General features: G+C 43.1%; 1 protein-coding gene across 1 annotated transcript in view; it reads left to right on the forward strand.

Annotated features, from left to right (window-relative positions):
* The window catches only part of hrob (homologous recombination factor with OB-fold), a 58,424-nt gene that overhangs the window by 26,404 nt on the left and 5,892 nt on the right, over positions 1 to 26,128 (forward strand). The window contains exons 7-9 of the mRNA XM_059955668.1: positions 7,029 to 7,114; positions 7,459 to 7,581; positions 14,725 to 14,905. Of these exons, the coding sequence (XP_059811651.1) occupies positions 7,029 to 7,114; positions 7,459 to 7,581; positions 14,725 to 14,905 (390 nt within the window). The remainder of the gene's footprint in view (positions 1 to 7,028; positions 7,115 to 7,458; positions 7,582 to 14,724; positions 14,906 to 26,128) is intronic.

A 26,128-nucleotide genomic window follows, 5' to 3' on the forward strand; every position in this document is an offset into this window, starting at 1 on the left:
GTGCCCAGTGTGTGCCCCTTCATACAAATACAAACTTACAGTTCTGCAGGTCTTTGGGTACGCAGTTCGGGATCTGTCCGTGCTGTGAAGTCGGTACGGGGGCCAGGTTGCCGAGCCTTTCGCATAGTCTGTCCAGGTCCGCTGTGGGTTCTTCCTCTTGCCCCCTTGGGGCTGGTATGAACTCTCCTGGGACGACCAGGGGTGCGCCGTACACCTGCTCGGCCAACGAGGTATGCAGATCCTCTTTGGGCGCTGTACGAATTCCAAGCAGGACCCAGGGAAGCTCGTCCACCCAATTAGGTCCTCTCAGGTGGGCCATGAGAGCCGACTTCAAGTGACGGTGGAAGCATTCCACTAGTCTGTTCGACTGTGGGTGGTAGGCAGTCGTGTGGTGTAGCTGCGTTCCCAACAGGCTGGCCACAGCCGACCACAGGCTGGAGGAGGTAATGTGGGCCGGTACCCCGAAGCGTGCTACCCAGGTTGCTATCAGTGCTTGGGTGCAGGAATCGGCAGATGTGTCGGTGAGTGGGACCGCCTCTGGCCACCTCGTGAACCGGTCTACCATAGTTAAGAGATACCGCGCTCCTCGCGACACTGGCAGGGGCCCACGATATCCACATGAATGTGGTCGAACCTCCGGTGGGTGGGTTTGAACTGCTGCGGCAGGGCTTTAGTGTGCCGCTGCACCTTAGCTGTTTGGCACTGCGTGCACGTTCTGGCCCATTCGCTGACCTGTTTGTGAAGTCTATGCCAATGAACTTGCTGGAGACCATCCGGATGGTTGCCCTGATAGATGGGTGCACCAAGCCGTGTATGGAGTTGAAAACTCACCAAGGTTGGCCGGTAGCCATGTCACACAGGAGGGTCCTCTCACCTGGGCTTACGAGGAAGTCTTGCAGCTGCAAACCCGAGACTGCGGTCCTGTAGCTGGGCATCTCGTTGTCTGCCTGCTGCGCCTCTGCCAGTGCTGCATAGTCCACCCCCTGGCACAGGGCCCGGATAGCTGGTCTGGAGAGTGCATCCGACACGACGTTGTCCTTTCCTGAGACATGCTGGATGTCTGTCGTATACTCGGAGATGTAGGACAGATGTTGCTGCTGGCGAGCCGACCAGGGATCGGACACCTTTGTGAACACGAAGGTCAGCGGTTTGTGGTCCATGAATGCGGTGAAAGGCCTGCCTTCTAAGAAGTATCTGAAATACTGGATTGCCAGATATAGTGCTAACAGCTCCCGGTCGAAAGCACTGTACTTGAGTTCGGGTGGCCGTAGGTGCTTGCTGAAGAACGCCAGGGGTGGCCAGCGCCCCTCGATGAGCTGCTCCAGCACCTCACCGACTGCTGTGTCAGATGCGTCCACTGTGAGTGCAGTTAGAACGTCCGTTCTGGGGTGCACCAGCATCGCGGCATCTGCCAAGGCTTCCTTGGCTTTAACGAAAGCGGCCCCGGCCTCCTCGTCCCAAGTAATGTCTTTGCCTTTACCCAAAACCAGGATGAACAAAGGGCGCATGATACGGGCTGCTGAGGGGAGGAAACAGTGGTAGAATTTCACCATACCAACGAACTCCTGCAGGTCTTTGACCGTGTTGGGCCGGGCAAAGTGGCGGATCGCGTCTACCTTGGCAGGCAGAGGTGTTGCCCCATCTTTGGTAATCCTGTGGCCCAGGAAGTCGATGGTATCGAGACTGAACTGGCATTTGGCCAGGTTGATCATGAGGCTGAAATCACTCAGGCAGGAGTTGAGCTGGCGGAGGTGGGACAGATGCTCCTGACAACTACTGCTGGCTATGAGGATATCGTCCAAATAGATGAACGTAAAGTCCAGGTCGCGTCCCACCGCATCCATTAGCTACTGGAACATCCGTGCGGCAGTCTTCAGGCTGAATGGCATTCAGAGGTATTTGAATAGGGTGATGAGTGCTGTTTTGGGGATGACTTCAGGGTGTACCGGGATTTGATGGTATCCCCGAACGAGGTCTACTTTGGAAAAGATTCTTGCCCCGTGCAGGTTTGCTGCAAAGTCCTGTATGTGGGGCATGGGGTAGCGGTCTGGAGTTGTAGCCTCGTTCAGTCTGCGGTAGTCGCCACATGGTCTCCAGCTCCCGGCTGCTTTGGGCACCATGTGCAGCAGGGAGGCCCATGGGCTGTCGGACCACCGTATGATCCCCAATTCCTCCATCCTCTTGAACTCCTCCTTTGCCAGGTGGTGCTTTTCTGGGGGGGGGGGGGGGGTGCCTTCCTGCGTGGACGTGGAGGGGTGGTCCCTGGGTCGGAATGTGGTGCTGTACTCTGTGTCTGTACATGGCTGCCGTGAACTGCGGTGCCAGAACCGATGGAAAGTCCACCAGGATTCTGGTGAATTTGTTGTTAGACAGCGTGATGGAGTCCATGTGTGGAGCCGGCAACTTGGCTTCACCCAGGGAGAATGTCTGGAAAGTCATGGCATGGACCAGTCTTTTCCCTTGCAAGTCGACCAGCAGGCTGTGAGCTCGCAAGAAGTCCGCCCCCAGGAGTGGTTGGGCCACGACGGCCAGTGTGAAGTCCCACGTGAACCGGCTGGCGCCGAACTGCAGCTGCACTGTGCGGGTGCTGTAGGTCCATATCGTGCTGCCATTTGCGGCCCTCAGGGTGGGTCCTGGCTTCCTGTTGCGGGTGTCATACTCCGTCTGGGGTAAGACATTGATTTCCGCTCCAGTGTCCCGACTGTTTGTCCCAGACATACAAGAGGCTGGCCCAGCCACCGTAGTCATTAGTGGCAGCTGGCCCTGGCGTTTTCCGGGAACTTGCAAGATGGGTGACAACGGCGGGCTTCTGTTCCCCACCGCTGGTGGTAGAAACACCACTGTTCATTGGCCTCCTCACTCCTGCCTCTGGGTTGTGTGCACTCCGTTGCCGTGCCTGGTCTGGTCTGCTGTTGGGCACGTGGCCTGGTAATTTGTCCAACAGATGCTCCGCTCCCCCTCTTGGCTTTCCACAGCACATCTGCCCGGGCCGCCACCTTCCGGGGGTCGCTGAAATCTGTGTCGGCCAGCAGCAGATGTATGCCCTCGGGCAGTTACTCTAGGAACTCTTGCTCGAACATGAGGCAGGGCTTGTGTCCTTCAGCCAGGGCCAGCATCTCTTCATTAATGCTGACGGCGGCCTGTCTCCGAAACCATCCAGGTGCAGCAAGCGGGCACCTCGCTCACTCTGTGAGAGGCCAAAGGTCCCAATGAGCAGCGCTTTGAATGCTGCATATTTGCCTTCTTCCGGGGGTGACTGTATGAAATCCGCAACCTGGGCGGCTGTCTCCTGGTCAAGGGAGCTCACCACGTTATAGTAACGCGTGGAATCAGACGATATCTGCCGAATCTGGAACTGGGCTTCTGCTTGGCTAAACCACACACGTGGTCGCAGCATCCAGAAAGTTGGCAGTTTTAGCGAAACTGCGTGAACAGATGAAGAGTCGATCATCTTTGGTCCAAATCCCGTTTGGACTGTCGGGGTCACCAATGTAACGCTGGGCTACACACAGAACTAGAAATAACGACACCCAGTCTGTAAGTTGCACTCGAGACTAGTTTATTCAAACTTCGCGGCACTGGCTTTTACGCAGTTCCGTCGTTGTCATGTCCCCTCCCCCAGGTGGAAATGACATCAGAGGTGCATTACAGAAGTCTCTTCCCGTGCGTGGGCTTTCTCACCTTGCTGGTGAAGAAGGCCCAGCGCCATTTTTGGGCTGGCCTCTCTGCCGACGTGCACCCCATTTTGTGCGCCAGTTCGCCTGTGTAGAAAGTGGGTCGCCATAACACTATTTATTTTAACTTAACTATTTAATAGACATATTCTGATACAAGCTCTAAGTTCATCACCCTTGTTCCCAATACTACTAGCATTAAAAGTAAATTAGAGAGAGTGCAGAGACGATTTACTAGGATGTTACCTGGGTTTTAGCACTTAAGTTACAGAGAAAGGTTGAACAAGTTAGGTCTCTATTCATTGGAGCGTAGAAGGTTGAGGGGGGATTTGATCGAGGTATTTAAAATTTTGAGAGGGATAGATAGAGTTGACGTGAATAGGCTGTTTCCATTGAGAGTAGGGGAGATTCAAACAAGAGGACATGATTTGAGAGTTAGGGGGCAGAAGTTTAAGGGAAACACGAAGGGGTATTTCTTTACTCAAAGAGTGATAGCTGTGTGAAATGAGCTTCCTGTAGAAGTAGTAGAGGCCAGTTCAGTTGTGTCATTTAAGGTAAAATTGGATAGGTATATGGACAGGAAAGGAGTGGAGGGTTATGGGCTGAGTGCAGGTAGGTGGGACTAGGTGAGATTAAGAGTTCGGCACGGACTAGGAGGGCCGAGATGGCCTGTTTCCGTGCTGTGATTGTTATATGGTTTGTTATATAAATACATTTCAGCACATTCAGCTAACTGCATTTAGCCCTATCCACTGCTTACCCTTCTTCACAGTCTCACTACACATTGCATCTACCTTTACACCAACTGCTCCATCATCTGACCTTTCACTCTGGTTCCTATCCTCCTGCCAACCTAGGTTAAATCCTCCCAACAGTTCTAGCAAACCTGTCCACAAGGACATTGGTCCCTCTTGTATTCAAATATAACATGTCCCTTTTGTACAGGTTACGCCTTCCCCAAAAGAGATCCCAATGACCCACAAATCCGAAATCCTGCCCCCTACATCAGTTTATCAGCCACATTTTCATCTGACATATCAAACTATTCTTACCCTCAGTGGTGAGTGGCACAGGCAGCAATCACGAGATTACTACTCTTGAGGTCCTGCTTTTTAGCTTCAATTCTAACTCCCTATATTTGTCTTCTGAACCTTATCCCTTTTCCTAGCTCTGATGTTCGTACCAATATGTACACAGCTTCTGTGCTCTCCTATCTCTTTTAGAATCCTGTGGGCTTAATCTGAGATGCCCTGACCCTGACACCTAGGAGGCAACATGCCATTTAGGAGTCTCTTTAACATCTACTTTGTGTTCTCCTAACTTGAATCCTGTATTGCCGCCACTCTCCTCTTCTTCCTCCACTCCCCTTCCCTTCTGAGCCACAGAGCCAGGCTCGGTGACAGAGACCTGATCAGAACAGCTTTCCCCTAGTAGGTTGTGTTACAACTCCCAGCAGTTTCCAAAGTGGTACAGGTGTCCCCTGCTTTACGAATGCCCACTTTACGCCATTTCGCTTTTACAAAAGACCTATATTAGTAACCTGTTTTTGCATTACCAAGATTTTCGCTTTTACAAAAATTTTTCCCATATAAATTGATGGTTCTTCGCTTTATGCCATTTCGGCTTAGGAAAGTTTCATAGGAGCGCTCTACCTTTGTAAAGGGGAGGGGACTCCTGTATACTTGTTACCTCTGGAAAAAAATCAGTGTAATTGCTCAGATGGGATCTTCCCTTGAAATCATGCTGACTACTTTTGATTAGTCCCTGTTTTGCTTCAGCTTCTCCTCTTCCCCGATCCCAATTGCTTCCCTATCCAGCCTAACCTACCCTTGCTATCATTGGATAAAAATACCCTATTTGCTGTTTTCATCTGTGACCGAGGATTAAAAATCACTTTGATTAACCAAGCAATCTCCTATCTCATCTCCTAAAGCAGCCTGGGCTATAGCTTACTTATCAAACTTTCACCCACCAAGGCATGCAATACTCATTTTTAATAATGTGGTCCAGAATCTCCTTGAATTCGCAAGTTGCAATGTTTTTGGTGAATATACATGAAAAATATTTCTTTATGGCCTCATTCGAATCCTCTGGCTCCAAATGAAATGTCAAAAAAAAGCTTCAGATGTTGGAAATCTAAACTAGAAAACAGAAAATGTTGGAAAATCCCAGTAGATCAGGTAGCATCTATGGAGAGAGGAACAGTTACAACACACAACTGACTGTTTCTCTTTACCCAGATACTGCCCAACCTGCTGAGTTTTTCCAGCAATTCCTACTTTTCATTCATGACAGTAATCTGTGCATTCTCATGAGAATGGTATCTCTGCCGTGGTATCAAAATTATCACCTGTGACCAGAGCATGATATTCGTGTCTTGTATATGTTCTTCAGTCTTTCCAAAATGATGTGAGACCGTATGTGAATTGTTAATCTGTTGTCTGACAGATAAAATCAAACAGGTAAGATTGGTTGCAATCACTTCAATTAATATGGTTCTTTCTATCTATCAGTTAGTTATCTTTATTTACTTAAACTGTTTCTTTGGTAACCTCAAGCATTTTTAATCTCTCATCTAAAAGCACTTGTAGCTTGCTTAATTGCAACATTTGACAACTAGGATAGATCCTATACTTATTATTTTTCTGTTTGCATAGTAAGTTAGGATCTTAGTATCTGACATTTGTCGCTGTCTGAAGGCCTACAAACTCCTAATTTAAAAAAAAGTTATTTCTCTCCCTTTGAAACCAATTAAATTTTATTGAAAAGAGGTGTTTCATCTGAGAGGCTCACATGTAATTTGCCAATTTTTTCTTGATTAAAAGCATTAATGTCAGGTTTTCTAATGTTTAATAAATACAGCCTGTATTTTTATAAAGCTCTGTGCAGTTACTATTTTGATCCTAATGCAGTGTACATCCGTGTGTTACAGTGGAGTTGTGTTGCTAGAAAGCCATCGGTATCATAATTTGTCTTTTTCAAAATAGAATATACAATTTGCCAGTATTCAAAATTTAGCATTAGGATAACCATTCAAGACTAGAAACTAATTTGATCTCTGCTCAATTTCTTAGAAGCTAGATTGTTACATTGTGTTAAGTTAATTATCTTTGAAATTCCTTGACTGGTGCTTGGGATGCTGTCTTTTTCTTCTGTCCCCCTCATTCATAAATCTATTTTCCCCACAGACATCCCTGTCTTTAATGGGGCTATTTAAAAGAATGCTTGCTTTCTACAATAAGCAATATTTAGAAAGCATTTGTGCAAATGAAGCATTGTGAATAGTATACTTGCAATATGTTAGTGCTGGAATTTGATTTGCTTGAAGCTTAATTCTTTATTACTGTTGTACAGGTGAGATGCAAGGTACCATTCACAGACAACTTCTGATTGATCAACCAAATGATTTAAAAGTTGGAACAGTGCTCCTCTTGAAGCAGGTTGTTAGCTTGATACTTGAACATTGGAGTTTTTTTGGTCATTAACTTTGCTTATGTAACATCAATTGAATGTGGTTGGCCTCTGTGTAGAGGGTAATAGCATATACACGCAAGTAAAATGATCACTTTTGTATGCTTTCGGCAATCAATGGTAATATTTAATGTTACATCTGTGGCACGTGCAATTCTTTTTGTTTTATGTTTTATGATTTTTTTAAACATTTTGCTAATTTGATGGCTTGTCTATCAAAAGATTATAAATCTTGCTAGGTTATTTTCAATCTGTAATTTAAAAATAATTGTGAAGTTGTTCTTTTCCAACAGTATTTTATTTCTATCTGTAGGTTGGTGTATTTTCTCCATCACTTCGAAATCATTATTTGAATATAACACCGAGTAATGTGATTAAGGTATATCCTCAAGGTTCTACTGTATGCGTACATAGCCAAATTGCCCAAAGTTCTCAGGTAAGAATGGCATACGTAAGCGGTGTCATACTGCTCCTAAAACTGGTTCTGCATTGATAGGGGTACTAAGTAGGCAAATTCTTTCTTTATCTCTCAGGCTTCTCTTGGGGAAACTCCCTCCCCTTTATCTTTCCTTCGTCTAAAAACTCTCCTTTTCTGTCCAGCTTTAGTCTTTACTTTGACCCAGCAATTAAGAATCTCAATAAATCAGAAATGTACACTATTGTCTTGACTGCTCCCAGTTGTGTTAAGTTCTCTGTAGAGGTAAACTGTTGTTCACTCTACAAGTTAATGATTGTACAGACAGCAAAGTCTTCCAAGATGACAATTTAAAACAAATTTACATAAAATTATCTGTGTACATATTGAAATGAACAAATTATAAAATGACAGAACCAATTATCTTTTTAGAATTAAAGTAAATTTGATAGAAATAGATAGCTTTTAAAATGCTTTTTTAAATCAATTAAAACATCTGAAACTATCCTGCTTTATCTTTTCATACTTGCTCTCTTGAATCACCTCTGTATATTTTAGAAACCAATGAATAAGGTACATGCACAATGGGATTGTTTGTCTTGGCTAACATCTGAATTTATTTTATACTTCCATTGAGTGTATTTCAATGAACAGAACTATAAAAGTTGCATCACAATATGAGTCTATTCAGTCTGATTCAGTGTTGCTATTACCTCTTCAAAGCCATTTTATCAAACTTCCTTGACTTTACTCTAATGATGTTTTGACCCTTTCTTTTCAATTGTATCTAATTAAAATGTCTGGCAAAGCAAATCCATTTCCTCATGAGCTTTTGCAGTGAAGCAGTTCCTCCAGCTTTTCTTTTATTTTTCTACTTTTAATCATCAGTCTGTGACATTTACTAATTCAACAACCAAGAGAAATAACCTTCTATTAATTATTCTCTCACCCAGTTTTGAATACTACTTCTAGGCCCAAGTTTTCAGCTGCCTTTTCCAAAAACTCCCTTCTAGAAAGTGCCATAGGGCTATTAAATCAAAGTAACCAACATAATCAAAGAGCCCTCCCACTCCTGACATTATCCATTCTTCCCTCTCTAGTTTGGCAGAAGATACAGAAGCCTGAAAGCACATTCCACCAGGCTCAAGGATGGCTTCAACCCCACTGTTATAAAATTATTGAATGGTTCTCTAGAGCGATAAGATGGACTCTTGACCTTGCACCTTATTGCAACCTGCACCACACTTTCTCCGTAGCAGTTGCACTTTATTCTGCATTCTATTATTGTACTGACTTGTATTACCTTAGTGCACTATTATGATTTGATCTGTATGAACAGTATGCAAGACAATTTTTACACTGTACCTCAGTACATGTGACAAGAATAAGCTAATTTGCCAAGGAAGTCACAAGCTTATTGAGCTCTGGCTGTGATTTTCTAGTTGCACTTTGCTACCAAACTCCCCCATGGAATCATGGGCTGCAGCAGAAACTTGTCAACATTTTCTAACATTCTGGAAAAGCTACTCTTATTTGCCTTGTTAGATGAGGTACAGGATCAATAATCCAGTTCCTTTTAAAGTGCGATTGAAGATCTCCAAGTAAGAGATGGGAGAATCAGACAATTGAAATTATCTTAGATTATTTGTGTTTTTAATGTTTCAATTAGCTTAAAAATGTTAAGTTTTATGTAACTTTTTACTGGTTATTAGGAGGTATGAAACTTTGAAAAACTTTGATTGCAATGCTCGAGGGCAAAGCTGAGGGTGAGGCATTGCCATCTGTAAAATGTTTCCAAAAATAGATTTATTGCATGAATCACAAAAAGCTAGTAGGTGGGTCCATCAATTATTTGAGAAGCAAACAGCATTTTGGCCTTCATTGCAAAGGGATGGAATCTAAAATTGGGAGGTTTTGTTGCAATTGTATAGAATGTTGGTGAGGCTTGCCTGTGAAATGCTGAACGCAGTTTTAAGGCATAAGTACAAAGAAGGATAAACTCTTGGGCTTCCAAGCCGGGTACAGATATGAATTCAGCCAACGTTTTGTTGACAAACAGTGACATCAGGGATGATGCTTGGGTATGTCTAGACTGGTGGTATTTATGCCCTGTCGCCCATCCCTCCTGGTTGGTTAGTCCTCATCTGGTCAGGTTTTCGTTCTCCCACCTTGTTTACAATTGAATTCCAGTTCTTAGAGCGAGACTATTGTCTTTGTTAAAATTATTTTCCTCTAGTTTTATTTAATTGGCTTCTATCACCAGGTGGTCCCAAAAGCCATTGGAGCAGTATAGTTCTGTGCTGTCTAAGTCAATCCTGTGACCATTGTGAATGCAATGTTCTGCTACTGCCAATTTCTCCAATAACCCAAATGGATACATCTCCTGTGCTCCTTGATGTGGGTTTCTACCGTGCATCCCATCTGCCTGATATACGCTGCTCTGGATTCACAGGGAATCCTGTAAGCGCCAGCCATCCTGGCTCCCAGGTTGTCTTTGATCCTTATCGGCTATGACTTGAGCTTCCTTGCCGGTTTGTGGATGGTATTAATCTGGTATTTCTTCAGGATCTTGGCTATCCTTCCAGAAACCATGCAAATATAGGGAAGACAAGTGGTAGTGATGAGTTCCTCCTTGTTGTTTCCTTCATCTTGTAGCCATTCTGTGGAAACATCGTGCATAATCATTTTAATTCCTTGTGGAGACTGTCCGGGTCCAAAATAGTTTTTGCATAGTTAATCAAGGTAGAAAGAGCTACTCTATGTTGGGAAGCATGATAGTGGCTGTTATTGATGAGGTTTTTAGTCCGTGTGAGTGGGTTTCCAATAGATGTCATGTCTGAGGCTGCTGTCTGGTTTCCATTGTATTAAAATATCCAGGAAAAGGAGGCAACCACTCTTCTCCATCTCTATTGTAAATTGAATGTTTGGATGTATGCTGTTCTGATGGCTGTGGAGATGTTGGAGTGTCTGGAGTCCATGAGGCCACATAACGAAGGTGTCATCAATGTATCTGTAAAAGCGTTTAGGGTGTAAGGCGATGAGCTTAGCACTCTCCCGTCAAATCCCTCCATGTAGAAATTAACAATAGCCGATGACCAGGACGATCCCATGGCCACGCTTTCCATTTGTCCATCGTAGTTCTCCTTAAAGAGGAAGTACATTGACGTAAGGGTGTGTTCAAAAAGATCAATGGTACCCTTATCAAACCTTTTTCACAGGAGAACCAAGCTATCTTTAATGGGAACATGTAAGCAGGGACATCACATTGAAGCACAAGGAGGTCTATCGTCAGTGAGATAAATTCTCCGACTTACTTCCCCACTAAGCATCTAACGGCCTTTCGTAGGGGCTGCTAGCATCGCATAACGAAGTCGACCAACTTGGTAAAAATGATCAACATCCAGCTAACCCTGAAGGACTTAATAGTCAGTTTTGACATGGTGTCCCTGTTCATAAGAGTTCCCATGAAGGACAGCTTGGTCTTCCATTGGTCAAGGTTTGATAACTAATATGAACAAATGGACAAAGTGGCCATGGGGATGCCCTTGTCACCAGCTATTGCTAGTGTGAGGTCCTTGGGTCCTTGGGTCATCGACCTTGAGCCCTAAGTGTTGCTTCAGATATGTCGATGAACCTTCACAGTGTGGCCTCATGAGCTCCAGACACTCCAATAGTTCCACAATCATCTGCATAGCATATATCCAAACATTCAATTTATGATGGAGATGGAAAAGAATGGTTGCTTCCCATTCCTGTACATTCTAATAGGATGGAAACCAACTCTCACAGACTTGCATCTCAACAATACCAGCCGCCATCATGCCTTTCAACGTAGAGCAGTTCTTTCTACTTTGATTAACTGTGTGAAAACTACTTCAGATCCAGAGAGTCTCCATCAGAAAATAAGACGATTATGCACGACGTTCCGACAGAATGGCTACAAAGTGAAGGAAATCAATCAAGCCCTTAAAAAGACCGACAGGAAAACCAGGAAACAACAAGGAGGAACCCCTCACTGCAGCCTGTTTTCCCTATATTTCCCCAGTTTACAGAAGGATCACCAAGACACTGAAGAAACCAGATTAATGCCATCCACTGACTTGTAAGGAAGCTCAAATCACAGTTTATGCGGGTTAAAGATGACCTGGACTCAGGTGGCTGGCACTTACAGGATTCCCTGTGATTGCGGAGCAGTGTTTATTGGCCAGTTGGGATGCACAGTGATAACCAGCATCAAGGAGCATAGGAGGTGTATTCGTTTGGGTTACCTGGAGAAGTCGACAGTAGCAAAACATTGCATTTGCAGTGGCCATAGGATTGACTTCGGTACAAAGCTACAGTGCAACGCCAATGGCTTTTGCAACAGCCTGGTGAAGGAAGCATTTGGAATAAAACGAGAAGAAAAGAACTTTAACAGACAAAGATATCGCTCTAAGTAAGAACTAGAATTTGATTGTAAACGAGGTGTGAGAGCGAATGAGGATTAACCAATCAGGAGGGACAGTCTATGGGGTATAAATACCACCAGAATAGACATGCCCAAGCATCATTCCTGATGAAGATGGCAGAGTTTGACATTGAAATATCGGTTAAAATCAATATCTGTACCCAGCTGGAACCATGAGAAGAGTTTATTCGTCATATAAGCCAAGAAAGCACTAATCCCTTTTCAAGTAGAAAGAAGATTCACAAGCTAGTTAAAAACACAGAATGCTGGCAGAACTCAGCAGGCCAGACAGCATCTATGGGAGGAGGTAGTGATGACGTTTCAGGCCGAAACCCTTCACCAGGAGTGAAGTAACATGGGATGGTCGAGGGGGGATAAGAAGTGGGGGGAGGGATAAAGTAGAGAGCTGGGAAGTGATAGGCTGGAGGGAAATGGGCCAGGGGGAAGGTGGAGAATTATGGGAAATAAAAGAGAAAGAAAGGTAGGGCTGGGGGGAGATCATAGTGGGGGGGGGGGGGGGAAGAGAGAGAAAGAGAACCAGACTAAAATAGATAAGGATGGGGGTAAGGGGGGGGGGGCAAAGGTATCAACAGAGGTCTGTGAGTTGAATATTCACGCTGGCAGGTAGGAGGCTACCTAGGCGGGAGATGAGGTATTGCTCCATCGACCTGCGTGCGGCCTCATCTTGACGGTAGAGGAGGCCATGGACAGACATGTCGGAGTGGGAGTGGTCTGTGGAATTGAAGTGTGTGGCCACAGGGAGATCCCGCCACTGCTGGAGGACCGAGCGCTGGTGTTCGGCGAAACGGTCTCCCAGTCTGTGGCGGGTCTCCCCAATGTATAAATGGCCACTTCAGAAGCACCGGATACAGTATATCACCCCAGTTGACTCGCAGGTGAAGTGGTGCCTCACCTGAAAGGACTGTCGGGGGCCTGGGATGGTGGTGAGGGAAGAAGTGTGGGGGCAGGTGTAGTACTTCTTCCGTTTGCAGGGATGAGTGCCCAGAGGGAGGTCCGTGGGGAGGGATGAATGGTCAAGGGAGTCAAGGGATCCCTGCGGAAAGCCGAGAGTTGGGGGAGGGGGGGAAGATGTGGCTGGTGGTGGGATCACGTAGGAGGTGGCGGAAGTTACGGAGGATTATACGTTGGATCTGTAGGCTGGTAGGGTGATAGGTGAGGACCAGGGGGACTCTATCCCTGGTGGGCTGGCGGGGGGATGGGGTGAGGGCAGAGGTGCGTGAAATACAGGAGACGTGATGGAGGGCAGAGTTTTAGTGGACGAAGGGAAGGAGAGCAGATGCAGCGGAGGAATTGAGAGAAAGGGATAGCATTTTTGCAGGAGACAGGGTGGGAGGAGGAATAGTCTCGGTAGCTGTGGGAGTTAGTAGGTTTGTAGTAGATGTTGATGGATAGGCTGTCTCCAGAGATAGAAACAGAAAGATCTAGAAAGGGGAGGGAGGTGTCGGAATTAGACCAGGTGAATTTGAGGGTGGGGTGAAATTTGGAGGCGAAGTTAATGAAGTCGACGAACTCAGCGTGTGTGCAGGAAGCAGCGCCAATGCAGTCGTCGATATAATGCAAGAAACGAGGAGGACAGATACTGGTGTAGGCTTGGAACATAGATTGCTCCACGTGGCCAACAAAAAAGCAGGCATAGCTAGGACCCATGCAGGTGCCCATTGGTACACCTTTAGTTTGGTGGAAGTGGGAGGAGCCAAAGGAGAAATTGTTAAGGGCGAGGACTAATTCCGCGAGGCGGAGAAGAATGGTGGTAGAAGGTGACTGACTGCGTCTGGAATCCAGGAAGAAACAGAGAACTTGGAGACCTTCCTGGTGTGGGATAGAGGTATACAGGGACTGGACGTCCATGGTGAAAATGAGGTGGTGGGGGCCACGGAACTTGAAATCTTTGAAGAGATGTAAAGCATGGGAAGTATTACGGACATAGGTGGGAAGGGATTGAACAAGGGGAGATAAAACAGTCGAGATAGGCAGAAATGAGTTCAGTGGGGCAGGAGCAAGCAGAGACAATGGGTCTGCCTGGACAGGCAGGTTTGTGAATCTACACTCCGCAACAATCCCTTCTGAACGCTCTGCTCTCCATTCCCTCCGCAACAATCCCAACCGAAACATCGTCACTACCCCCTCCCATAGATGCTGTCTGGCCTGCTGAGTTCTGCCAGCATTTTGGATTTTTATTTTTCTCCAGCATCTGCAGATTCACTCATGTTCACAAGCTAGTTCTTTCATTAAGAGAGTTATCCTACCATGAGGTGCTAACAACTTTGGGTCTGTGTTCCTTGGAGTTTAGAAGAATGAGGGTGATACTGTTCAAGCTTAGAAAATTCCAAGGGGGCTTGGTTAAGTAGATGGTGGGATGTATTCACTAGTGAGAGAATCGAACAAGGGGACATAACGACAAAGGGCCAATCATTTAAAACTAAGATACCTAGCAATTAATTCTCATATAGTATGGAAAATCTCTAGAAATCTCTGCCCCAATGAGTAATAGAAACTGGATCATTAGAAGTATTTAACATGGAGTTGGATAAATATTTGATAGCTCAAGGAATAGTGGCTTATGGAGGAAATGCATAGAAAAGGAGCTGAGGCCAGCTTAGAGTTGCCATGATATTAAAAGGCTGAACAGGCTTGAAAGGTCTAATGACCTACTTCTGCTATTTTCTTGTGTTCATCCAAAATATTTTTTTTTCCAGAACAACTTTGGGCTTCAATCCACTGTTGACTTATTGGAATCAAAATGTAGTGATTCTGTCACCACAGACAAAATCTCCTACTCAGCCACTACATCTTCCAGTACAGGAAATGAAGGCTCACAGATACCTGAATGTAAAAGCATGCCATTACAGGGACAATGTGATGAAGAATGGGAAGCAGGTAGATCAGATATTCAAAAAAAATTGTTCAAGTTAATTCAGTATTTAAGTAATTTGCATTTAGGGAACAAAAATTTAATGTAAGTTCGGGATGAATTTTTAAGCTATGTTTTTTGGATCTTAACTAAGTGTAAACTCCATGCTGAGCATCCTAAAATCCTTCCAATTAATATCTTTATAACTTGCGTTTATGAAGTATTTTACATTTGGTTAGTCATTTGCGATAAATTGAATAAGGAAAGTTACTAATGTAAACATCTAGAACTTGGTCGAAGGCATCTGAAGTTCTTTACTGCTGAACTACATTTGATGTCTATTCCTGAACCTATTTTTCTTAAGAACAAACCTGTTAATTTGCACAAAGAGGAACAGATTTGGGAGGTGGAAGCACAAATACAGTGATTTTCTGATTAATCAATTTTAAAATGCCGTGTAATTAATTTTTATTTTTTCAGCTTCTGAATTCCTTCAGGGAGATTTGAAAAAATTCTTTAATTGTTTAGGCTGGCAAACCCCATAGGCATTACATGCTAAGCATTACATCCCTACTCTTTCTTTTATGGATTTTAATTAATGGGGAAACTTATTTCCTGCTGTCCGTAACAAGTAGATATGGTATGGTTCTCTGTTTGGAATGACATCCAGTATAGCAAACTAAAAAAATAACTAAAGAAGTTGGATAGTGGTTGGGTGGATGAAGTTCAAAGTAGAGAAATGTGAAGTAGAGTAATTGAAAAAAATATAGAGAATATTTGTAAGTTTTGCGATATTTATAGATGCAAATATCAGTTGTTGAAGTGCAAATACAAATAAATCTTTTGGGTATTTGGGGTTTAGTAGCCATTGTATAAAAGGGGAAAATTTGTGTATGTGGGGTATTGGTTAGGCAACGCTACAAGAACTGGGTGAGTTCTAGGGGGAAGAAGCTGAAAGAAATGATCGTTTCAGTAGAATATATTAGAATGATGCTAAAGTAAAAGGTTTTCATTTTGAAGAAAAGAGGTAAAATTGGATCTAAATTTACAGAAACAAAGTTGAAGTACAAAGTTGAGACCTACTTCAGTTTTAAAATTAGAAAATTTTGATAGGGTTCGCAATTGAATGTGTTTATTGGGCAACTTATCACTATATACCATTGGAATGTACGTGGAACTTTATCCATGCAAAAGATTAGTTTCAAGAAAAAAATCTAAGGGATAAAATGGCACACTTATGTAGAACCATAGAACATTACAGCACAGAAACAGGCCCTTCAGCCCTTGACTGTGCTGAACCATTTTTCTGCCTAGTCCCACTGACCTGCACCTAGACCATATCCCTCCATACCCCTCTCATCCATGTACCTGTATAAGTTTTTCTTAAATATTAAAAAGTGAGCTTGCATTTACAGCTTCATCTGGCAGCTCATTCCACACTCCCACCACTCTGTGTGAAGAAGCCTCCCCCCAATGTTCCCTTTAAACTTTTTTCCCTTCACCTTTAACCCATATCATCTGGTTTTATTCTCCCCTAGCCTTAGTGGAAAAGGCCTGCTTGCATTCACTCTATCTATACCCACCATAATTTTATATACCTCTATCAAGTCTCCCCTCATTCTTCTACGCTCCAGGGAATAAAGTCCTAACCTATTCAACCTTTCTCTGTAACTCAGTTTCTCTAGTCCCGGCAACATCCTTATAAACCTTCTCTGCACTCTCTCAACCTTATTAATATCCTTCCTGTAATTCGGTGACCAAAACTGCACACAATACTCCAAATTTGGCCTCACCAATGCCTTATACTACCTCACCGTAACATTCCAACTCTTATACTCAATACTCTGATTTATAAAGGCCAATGTACCAAAAGCTCTCTTTACTACCCTATCTACCTGTGACACAACTTTTAGGGAATGTTGTATCTGTATTCCTAGATCCCTCTGTTCTACTGAGCTCCTCAGTGACCGACCATTTACCTTGTATGTTCTACCTTGGTTTGTCCTTCTGATCTCGATTTAGCAACCTAAAATTTTCATTGGAGCTTTGAAATTTGCAAGTCCATCAAGTTCTGTGTGGAACATACAAAATAGGTGCAGGAGTAGGCCATTCGGCCCTTTGAGCCTGCACCGCCATTCAGTATGATCATGGCTGATCATCCAACTCAGAACCCTGTACCTGCTTTCTCTCCATACCCCCTGATCCCTTTAGCCACAAGGGCCATATCTAACTTCCTCTTAAATATAGCCAATGAACCGGCCTCAACTGTTTCCTGTGGCAGAGAATTCCACAGATTCACCACTCTCTGTGTGAAGAAGTTTTTCCTCATCTCGATCCGAAAAGGCTTCCCCTTTATCCTTAAACTGTGACCCCCTCGTTCTGTACTTCCCCAACATTGGAAACAATCTTCCTGCATCTAACCTGTCCAATCCCTTTAGAATTTTATACGTTTCAATAAGATCCCCCCTCAATCTTCTAAATTCCAGTGAGTATAAGCCTAGTCGATCCAGTCTTTCTTCATATGAAAGTCCTGCCATCCCAGGAATCAATCTGGTGAACCTTCTCTGTACTCCCTCAATGGCAAGAATGTCTTTCCTCAGATTAGGGGACCAAAACTGCACACAATACTCTAGGTGTGGTTTCACCAAGGCCTTGTACAACTGCAGTAGAACCTCCCTGCTCCTGTACTGAAATCCTTTTGCTATGAATGCCAACATACCATTTGCCTTTTTCACCGCCTGCTGTACCTGCATGCCCACCTTCAATGACTGGTGTACAATGACACCCAGGTCTTGTTGCATCTCCCCTTTTCCTAATCGGCCACCGTTCAGATAATAACCTGTTTTCCTGTTCTTGCAACCAAAGTGGATAACCTCACATTTATCCACATTAAATTGCATCTGCCATGAATTTGCCCACTCACCTAACCTATCCAAGTCACCCTGCATTCTCTGAGCATCCTCCTCACAGCTAACACTGCCGCCCAGCTTCGTGTCATCCGCAAACTTGGAGATGCTGCATTTAATTCCCTCGTCTATATAATTAATATATATTGTAAACAACTGGGGTCCCAGCACTGAGCCTTGCAGTACCCCACTAGTCACTGCCTGCCATTCTGAAAAGGTCCCGTTTACTCCCACTCTTTGCTTCCCATCTGCCAACCAATTCTCTATCCACATCAATACCATACCCCCAATACCGTGTGCCTTAAGTTTGCACACTAATCTCCTGTGTGGGACCTTGTCAAAAGCCTTTTGAAAATCTAAATATACCACATCCACTGGCTCTCCCCTATCTACTCTACTCGTTACATCTTCAAAAAATTCTATAAGATTCGTCAGACATGATTTTCCTTTCACAAATCCATACTGACTTTGTCCAATGATTTCACCTCTTTCCAAATGTGCTGTTATCACATCTTTGATAACAGACTCCAGCATTTTCCCCACCACCAATGTCAGACTAACCGGTCTATAATTCCCCGGTTTCTCTCTCCCTCCTTTTTTTAAAAAGTGGGGTTACATTAGCCACCCTCCAATCCTCAGGAACTAATCCAGAATCTAAGGAGTTTTGAAAAATTATCACTAATGCATCCATTATTTCTTGGGCTACTTCCTTAAGCACTCTAGGATGCAGACCATCTGGCCCTGGGGATTTATTTGCCTTTAATCCCTTCAATTTACCTAACAACACTTCCCTACTAACATGTATTTCCCTCAGTTCCTCCATCTCACTAGACCCTCGGTCCCCTACTATTTCCGGAAGATTATTTATGTCCTCCTCAGTGAAGACAGAACCAAACTAGTTATTCAATTGGTCTGCCATGAACTTGTTCCCTATGATCAATTCACCTGTTTCTGACTGTAAGGGACCTACATTTGTCTTGACCAATCTTTTTTCTTTTCACATATCTATAAAAGCTTTTACAGTCAGTTTTTATGTTCCCTGCCAGCTTTCTCTCGTAATCTTTTTCCCTTTCCTAATTAAGCCCTTTGTCTCTGAATTTCTCCCAGTCCTCAGGTGTGCCACTTTTCTTGCTAATTTATATGTTTCTTCTTTAGATTTGATACTATCCCTAATTTCCCTTGTCAGCCACGGGTGCACTACCTTCCCTGGTTTATTCTTTTGCCAAACTGGGATGAACAATTGTTGTAGTTCATCTATGCGATCTTTAAGTGCTTGCCATTGCATATCCACCGTCAACCCTTTAAGTATCATTTGCCAGTCTATCTCAGCTAATTCACGTCTCATACCTTCAAAGTTACCTTTCTTTAAGTTCAGAACCTTTGTTCCTGAATTAACTATATCACTCTCCATCTTAATGAAGAATTCCACCATATTATGGTCACTCTTACCCAAGGGGCCTCGCACTTCAAGATTGCTAACTAACCCTTCCTCATTGCTCAATACCCAATCTAGAATGGCCTGCTCTGTAGTTGGTTCTTCGACATGTTGGTTCAGAAAACCATCCCACATACATTCCAAGAAATCCTCTTCCTCAGCACCCTTGCCAATTTGGTTCACCCAATCTATATGTAGACTGAAGTCACCCATTATAACTACTGTTCCTTTATTGCACGCATTTCTAATTTCCTGTTTAATGCCATCCCCAACCTCACTACTACTGTTAAGTGGCCTGTACACAACTCCCACCAGTGTTTTCTGCCCCTTAGTGTTATGCAGCTCTACCCATATCAATTCCACATCCTCCAGGCTAATGTCCTGCCTTTCTATTGTGTTAATCTCCTCTCTAACCAGCAATGCTACCCCACCTCCTTTTCTTTCCTGTCTATCCCTCCTGAATATTGAATATCCCTGGATGTTGAGCTCCCATCCTTGGTCACCCTGGAGCCATGTCTCTGTGATCCCAACTATATCATATTCATTAATAACTATCTGCATATTCAATTCATCCACCTTGTTACGAATGCTCCTCGCATTGACACACAAAGCCTTCAGGCTTGTTTTTACAACGCTCTTAGCCCTTATACAATTATGTTGAAAAGTGGCTCTTTTTGCTTTTTGCCTGCCTGCCACTTTTCCTTTTCACCTTACTACTTTTTGCTTCTACCCTCATTTTACACCCCTCTGTCTCTCTGCACTTGTTTCCATCCCCCTGCCACATTAGTTTAAATCCTCCTGCACAGCAGTAGCAAACGCTCCCCCTAGGACATTGGTTCCAGTCCAGCCCAGGTGCAGACCATCCTGTTTATACTGGTCCCACCTCCCCCAGAACTGGTTCCAATGCCCCTGAAATTTGAATCCCTCCCCCTTGCACCATTTTTCAAGCCATGTATTCATCTGAAATATCCTCGTATTTCTACTCTGACTAGCACATGGCACTGGTAGTAATCCAGAAATTATTATCTTTGTGGTCCTACTTTTTAGTTTATCTCCTAACTCCCTAAATTCACCTTGTAGGACCTCATCCCATTTTTTTACCTATATCGTTGGTACCTATGCGCACCACGACCACTGGCTGTTCAGCCTCCCATTCCAGAATGTCCTGCAGGCGTTCAGAGATATCCTTGACCCTTGCACCAGGGAGGCAATATACCATTCTGGAGTCTTGTTTGCGGCCGCAGAAACGCCTACCTATTCCCCTTACAATCGAATCCCCTATCACTATAGCTCTCCCACTCCTTTTCCTTCCCTCCTGTGCCGCAGAGCCACCCATGGTGCCATGAACTGGGCTGCTGCTGCCTTCTCCTGATGAGACATCTCCCCCAACAGTATCCAAAACAGTATATCTGTTTAGGAGGGAGATGACCTCAGGGGACTCCTCCACTACCTGCCTACTGCTACACTGTCTAGTGGCCACCCCTTCCCTTTCTGCCTGTGTAGCCTTTACCTGCGGTCTGGCCAACTCACTGAATGTGCTATTCACAACTTTTTCAGTGTCGCGGATGCTCCAGTATGAATCCAATCACAGCTCCAGACGCTCAGTGCGGTCTGCCATAAGCTGCAGCTGGACACACTTCCTGCACATATAGTCGTCAGGGGCACTGGAAGTATCCCTGATTTCCCACATGCTGCAGGATGAACAAACCACAGGGCTGATCTCAGCTGCCATGACCTACCCAATACTTGCCTCAACTTTTGAAACTTTCTCCTTTTAAAGGAACTTACCTGGCCTTACCTCACTTGGAGTGAAGCTTGTCCAATATAGCTCAATCACTCCCACGTTTTTCACTATCTTTATCAAATATCTTTGTATCCTGATGAAATCTTTTATGTCTTGTGATCTAATCTTTTTTTTTTAATTTTAATTTCTGCCCTTTTTCCCTGTAATTCAGTGGACTTAAAATTGAGTACATATGATCCAGCGCATGTTTTATCATCAACTGTCGGGCGTGATAAAGTAGCATTAAGTTTTACTCAATCACATATTCCTCTCCCAAAATTGTCAAATACAGTCGGCCCTCCTTATCCACGGGGGATTGGTTCCAAGACGCACCCCCCCCCCCCCCCACCATGGATACCAAAAATCGTGGATGCTCAAGCCCCTTATTTAACCTGTCTCAGTGCGGTGGTCTTTAGGACCCAGTGGAACCCAGGACTTTATTTAACATGTTTCAGTGCGGTGGACATTGGGACCCGGCAGCACAGCTCTGAATCCGCACTGTTTCTGTTGACGAAAATAATCACGATCACGATTGAAAATAAGGTGGAAGTAATAAAGCGATTGGAAAGAGGTGAAACGCCATCGGTCATTGGAAAAGCGTTAGGCTACAGTCGGTCAACAATCGGAACAGTTTTAATGGAGCATGTGAAAGGCCCTGCCCCAATGAAAACTACAATTATTACTAAGCAACGCAGTGTTTCAATTATTGAAATACATATGTTTCTTAAGTGTTTTATATGCATAGAAAGGTAAAATAGGTACTATATACTAAGAAAAACTTTTGACTAACTGATGCTAAATAATACCGGATATACCTGTTCCGACTTCAAATTTGACTTAAAGATGGACTCAGGAACTGAACTCATTCATAACTCAGGGACTGCCTGTACTTTTAAGTCATTTCTAGATTACTTATAATACCTAATACAATGTAAATGCTATGGAAATAGTTGTTATACTGTATTGTTTAGGGAATAATGACAAGAAGAAATAGTCTGTACATGCTCAAACAGCGAGTGCTGGAGAGAGAACTTCTGGGTTTTTTCGATCTGTGGTCAGTTGAATCCGCGCATGCGGATCCAGCGGATAAGGGGATATAGATTACATAATTCTGCAATCTAGAATTATGTGAGAGAATAAATACAGTTCCTGTCTTATTTTCCATACTGTCAGTTCTCTACCTGGTATGTTCTCTCCACTTTACATATTGTCCATCATCAATTCTTTACAACTTTGTGGCCGTGCCTCCAGAAATACTTGCATTTGCACTTTCCTCTTTAAAACCTCAAAATTCGCATTTTGATTATTGCTTCTAGGATTTCACCAAGCCTCATTGAGGATGTTCCGCCTTAGTAATGGTATAGAAATGTGAGTTGGCATCTGAAGTTGCAATTATGGTTGTGATTTATTTGATTGGAGTGTTGTTATGTGTATTTGTATCTGTATCAATGGTTCAAACCTTGGATGCCGTGGGAGAAAGAAGCAGCAACAAATTCTGCAGATGCTGGAAATTCTGACAAACACATACAAAACACTGGAGGAACTCAGCAGGTCAGGCAGCATCTATGGAAAGAAATAAACTGCCTACGTTTCAGGCAAGACCCTTCTTCAGGACTGGAAAAGAAGAGGGAAGATACCAAAATAAGAAGGTGGAGGAAGGGGAAGGCATTCAAACCAGAAGGTGGATAGGTGAAGCCAGGTGGGAGGGGAAGATGAAGTGAAAAGCTGGGAAGTGGGTTTCCGGTGACGTCATCGTCGAGAACAGCAGCTTAAGTCACTAGCTCCTCCGGAAAATGCACATTAAGCCCCATTAACCCGTCAGATATAATATTTTTTGAAAAATATTTGAACTGAAAAGAGGGGCAAGAATGGGGAGAAGAAATGGAAATTAAAAAAGCGACACTGCGGAGCCTGCGTCCGAGAGGAGTGCAGCGAGCGGCTCTCCGACCCGACCGCGTGCTAGCAAGGCGGCCGCCGGGCCTCGTTCAGTTGAAGCAGCAAATGTCTTCGAAATCCTGAAAGAAATAATAGAGGTCCAGAAAGATATAAAGCAGCAGCTCCGTGATATTAAGGCAGAGCTCACCAGCGTCAATCAAAAAATAGCGGTGGCAGAGACTCGAATTGAGAAGGTGGAAGATCGCGTTCAAAACATGGAGCGGATACTGAGCAAGACAATAAAAATAATACATCACCAAGAAGGTAAACTGCTTGATCTGAAGGGAAGATCACGGCGGAAAAATATCAGAATCTACAACGTTCCTGAAGGAGCGGACGGAGATTGTCGGAAAGTTACTGCAGGACGCGCTGGAAGTCGAAAGAGCGCACTGCGCGTTTGTTCCAAAACCTACCCGGGAGAGAAAAGCACGCTCAATTATAATTAAGTTCCTTTGGTACAGCACCAAAGCGGAGATTCTACGGAGGGCCTGGGGTAAGAAGAGAGTATATTTTGACCAATTAGTCAAATTATTATTAAAATTTATTATTGTTAAAAATTAGTATATTTTGACCAAGATTACCCCCCCTCCGCTGTCCTCCAGAAACACAAAGAATATATATATATGTATGTATGTGTGTGTGTGTATATAGGAGTAGACAGGGAAATCTTTTCTGTGTAATGGATTTGTTCACTGACTTTTATGAATACTGCAATGGGGGCCCTCAAATCACAGGTAGGATGGGTTATCCCCCACAGCTAGATATTTCCTCTAGCTCAACGCAGGGTCATTTACTAGAGACCTCAGCCTTGGAATCACACATTCTTTGCCCTTTTTGTTAGTATTTGAGTTTCTTGGTTCTTATTTGTTCAGGGAGTAGATCGAGTAAGTTTTATTCTAATTTCAATGATACATTGACAGATAAATACAGATAGCTAAGGACAAGGTAAAATTCACTTCTTTTAATGTAAATGGGCTATTAAATCCAATCAAATGTAAGAGAATTTTATCAAAAATGAAAAAAGAACAAGCCCATGTAGTATATTTACAGGAAACTCATTTAAATCAGGGCATAGGAGAGGAGTTGCTGTTCTTATCTCAAGTAAGCTAAATTTTGAAAAAAAATATTTGAAATGAGAGATAAAGAAGGCAGATATATTCTGGTAGGGGGGAATATAGACGGCAATTCAGTTACTCTATTGAATATATACGCACCCCTGGGAAGTGATATTGGTTTCTTTCAGAAAATTTCTGATATTATGGTAATGGAAACAGAAGGTCTCCTGATATGTGGGGGAGACTTAAATTTACAATTACAACCAAACTTAGACTCTTCCAATAGAAAAACCTATGAAACAAAATCTTTACATAAGAAAGTTAATACACTTTTTGAGGATGTTGGTTTAATTGATATATGGAGGGACCTTTTCCCTGACAGAAGGGATTACACTCATTATTCTGCTCCACATTCGGTATATACAAGAATAGACTATTTCATAACATTTGGAAAAGACAAAGACAAAATAAACACCTGTGGAATTGGGACAACAGATGTAAGTGACCATGCACCTATATATTTATCTGTTGATTTTGACCTACAACCAAAGAATACTATTTGGAAACTAAATTCAAGTCTACTCAATGATTTGTACTTTAAGGAACAAATTTAAAAAGAAATTGGTCTCTACTTAGAATTTAATGATAATGGAGAGGTTTCACCTCCCATTTTATGGGATACTCTGAAGGCGGTCTTAAGAGGGAAAATTATAGCAATATCTTCATATAAGAAAAAAATAAGGAATAAAACATTAGAGGAATTACAAAATAGGCTGAACGAACTAGAGAAAAAACACAAATTGAATTTGGCACAAGATACATTGGGGGAAATTATAAGAATTAGGAATAAAATAAATAATTTGGCTACGCAAGAAATCAGGAAAAACTTAGATGTTTCTGAATCAGAGACATTATGAAAGTGGATTGAAATCTATGAAAATACTGGCGTGGAAACTGAAAAAAAAGATAGCAGAAAATACAGTTCATAGAATTAGGGACCCAAGAATGAAAATGATTTAAAAAAAAATAAGCTAAGTGAAATTCAATAAACTTTTGAAGTGTTTTACAAAACGCTATATTCCAAAGTTCCAGGGGGAAGCATAACCCAAATTGACATCTTCTTGAATCTCTAGAGTTACCCACTTTAAGTGAAGAACAAAATAAAACGATGACTGCTGACATAACTGAAGTTGAATTAAAAGCTGCAATTAGTAGGCTTAAATTAAACAAGTCACCAGGATTAGATGGGTATACAGCAGAGTGGTACAACAAATTTAAAAATGAGTTAATTCCTGTTTTACTCCCCACACTGAACTGGGCTCTAAAAAAGGCACAAATACCTTTTTTGGAAGGAAGCGATAATCTCAGCTATACCGAAAGAAGGCAAGGATAAAATGGAATGCGGGTCATTTAGATCAATATCCGTTCTTAATGTAGATTAGAGGAGTTTCTACCCATATTGATATGTAATGATCAGACAGGTTTTATATGACAACGCCAGACTCAAGACAATATACGAAGGGCACTTCACATTATGGATCATATACAAAAAAATAAAATCGAAGCAATTGTGATAAGTGTGGAAGCTGAAAAAGCATTTGATTCAGTTAATTGGAATTTTCTTTACAGAGTTTTACACAGATTTGGTTTCCAAGACAATTATATAGAGACACTACTATATGACAATCCTACTACTAGGATTAATATCAATGGATATTTATCAAATAGTCTTACCCTAGAAAGGGGCACGAGACAGGGTTGTGCATGGTCACCACTCCTCTTCACGTTATATCTGGAACCATTAGCTCAATACATCAGACAAAATGAAGATATCAGGGGAATTACTATTAAAGGGACAGAGCATAAATTGGCTTGTTACGTGGATGACATTTTGATCTATCTAGGGCAACCAACATACTCTTTACCTAAATTGATGCAATCCTTTGAATAATATGGTCAACTATCAGGATACAAGATCAATATAGATAAAATCCAATTACTTTCATATTACTATAGCCCACCAAGAGAAATTGAAAGTCGATACCCCTGGACATGGCACACAGAGTCTTTCAAATATTTGGGCATCATTATGCCAAAAGATTTGGCAAAATTATCAGCCTTTATATAAAAAAAAT

This window comes from Hypanus sabinus, chromosome X1 (assembly GCF_030144855.1).
Source record: "Hypanus sabinus isolate sHypSab1 chromosome X1, sHypSab1.hap1, whole genome shotgun sequence".
Classification (NCBI taxonomy): domain Eukaryota; kingdom Metazoa; phylum Chordata; class Chondrichthyes; order Myliobatiformes; family Dasyatidae; genus Hypanus; species Hypanus sabinus.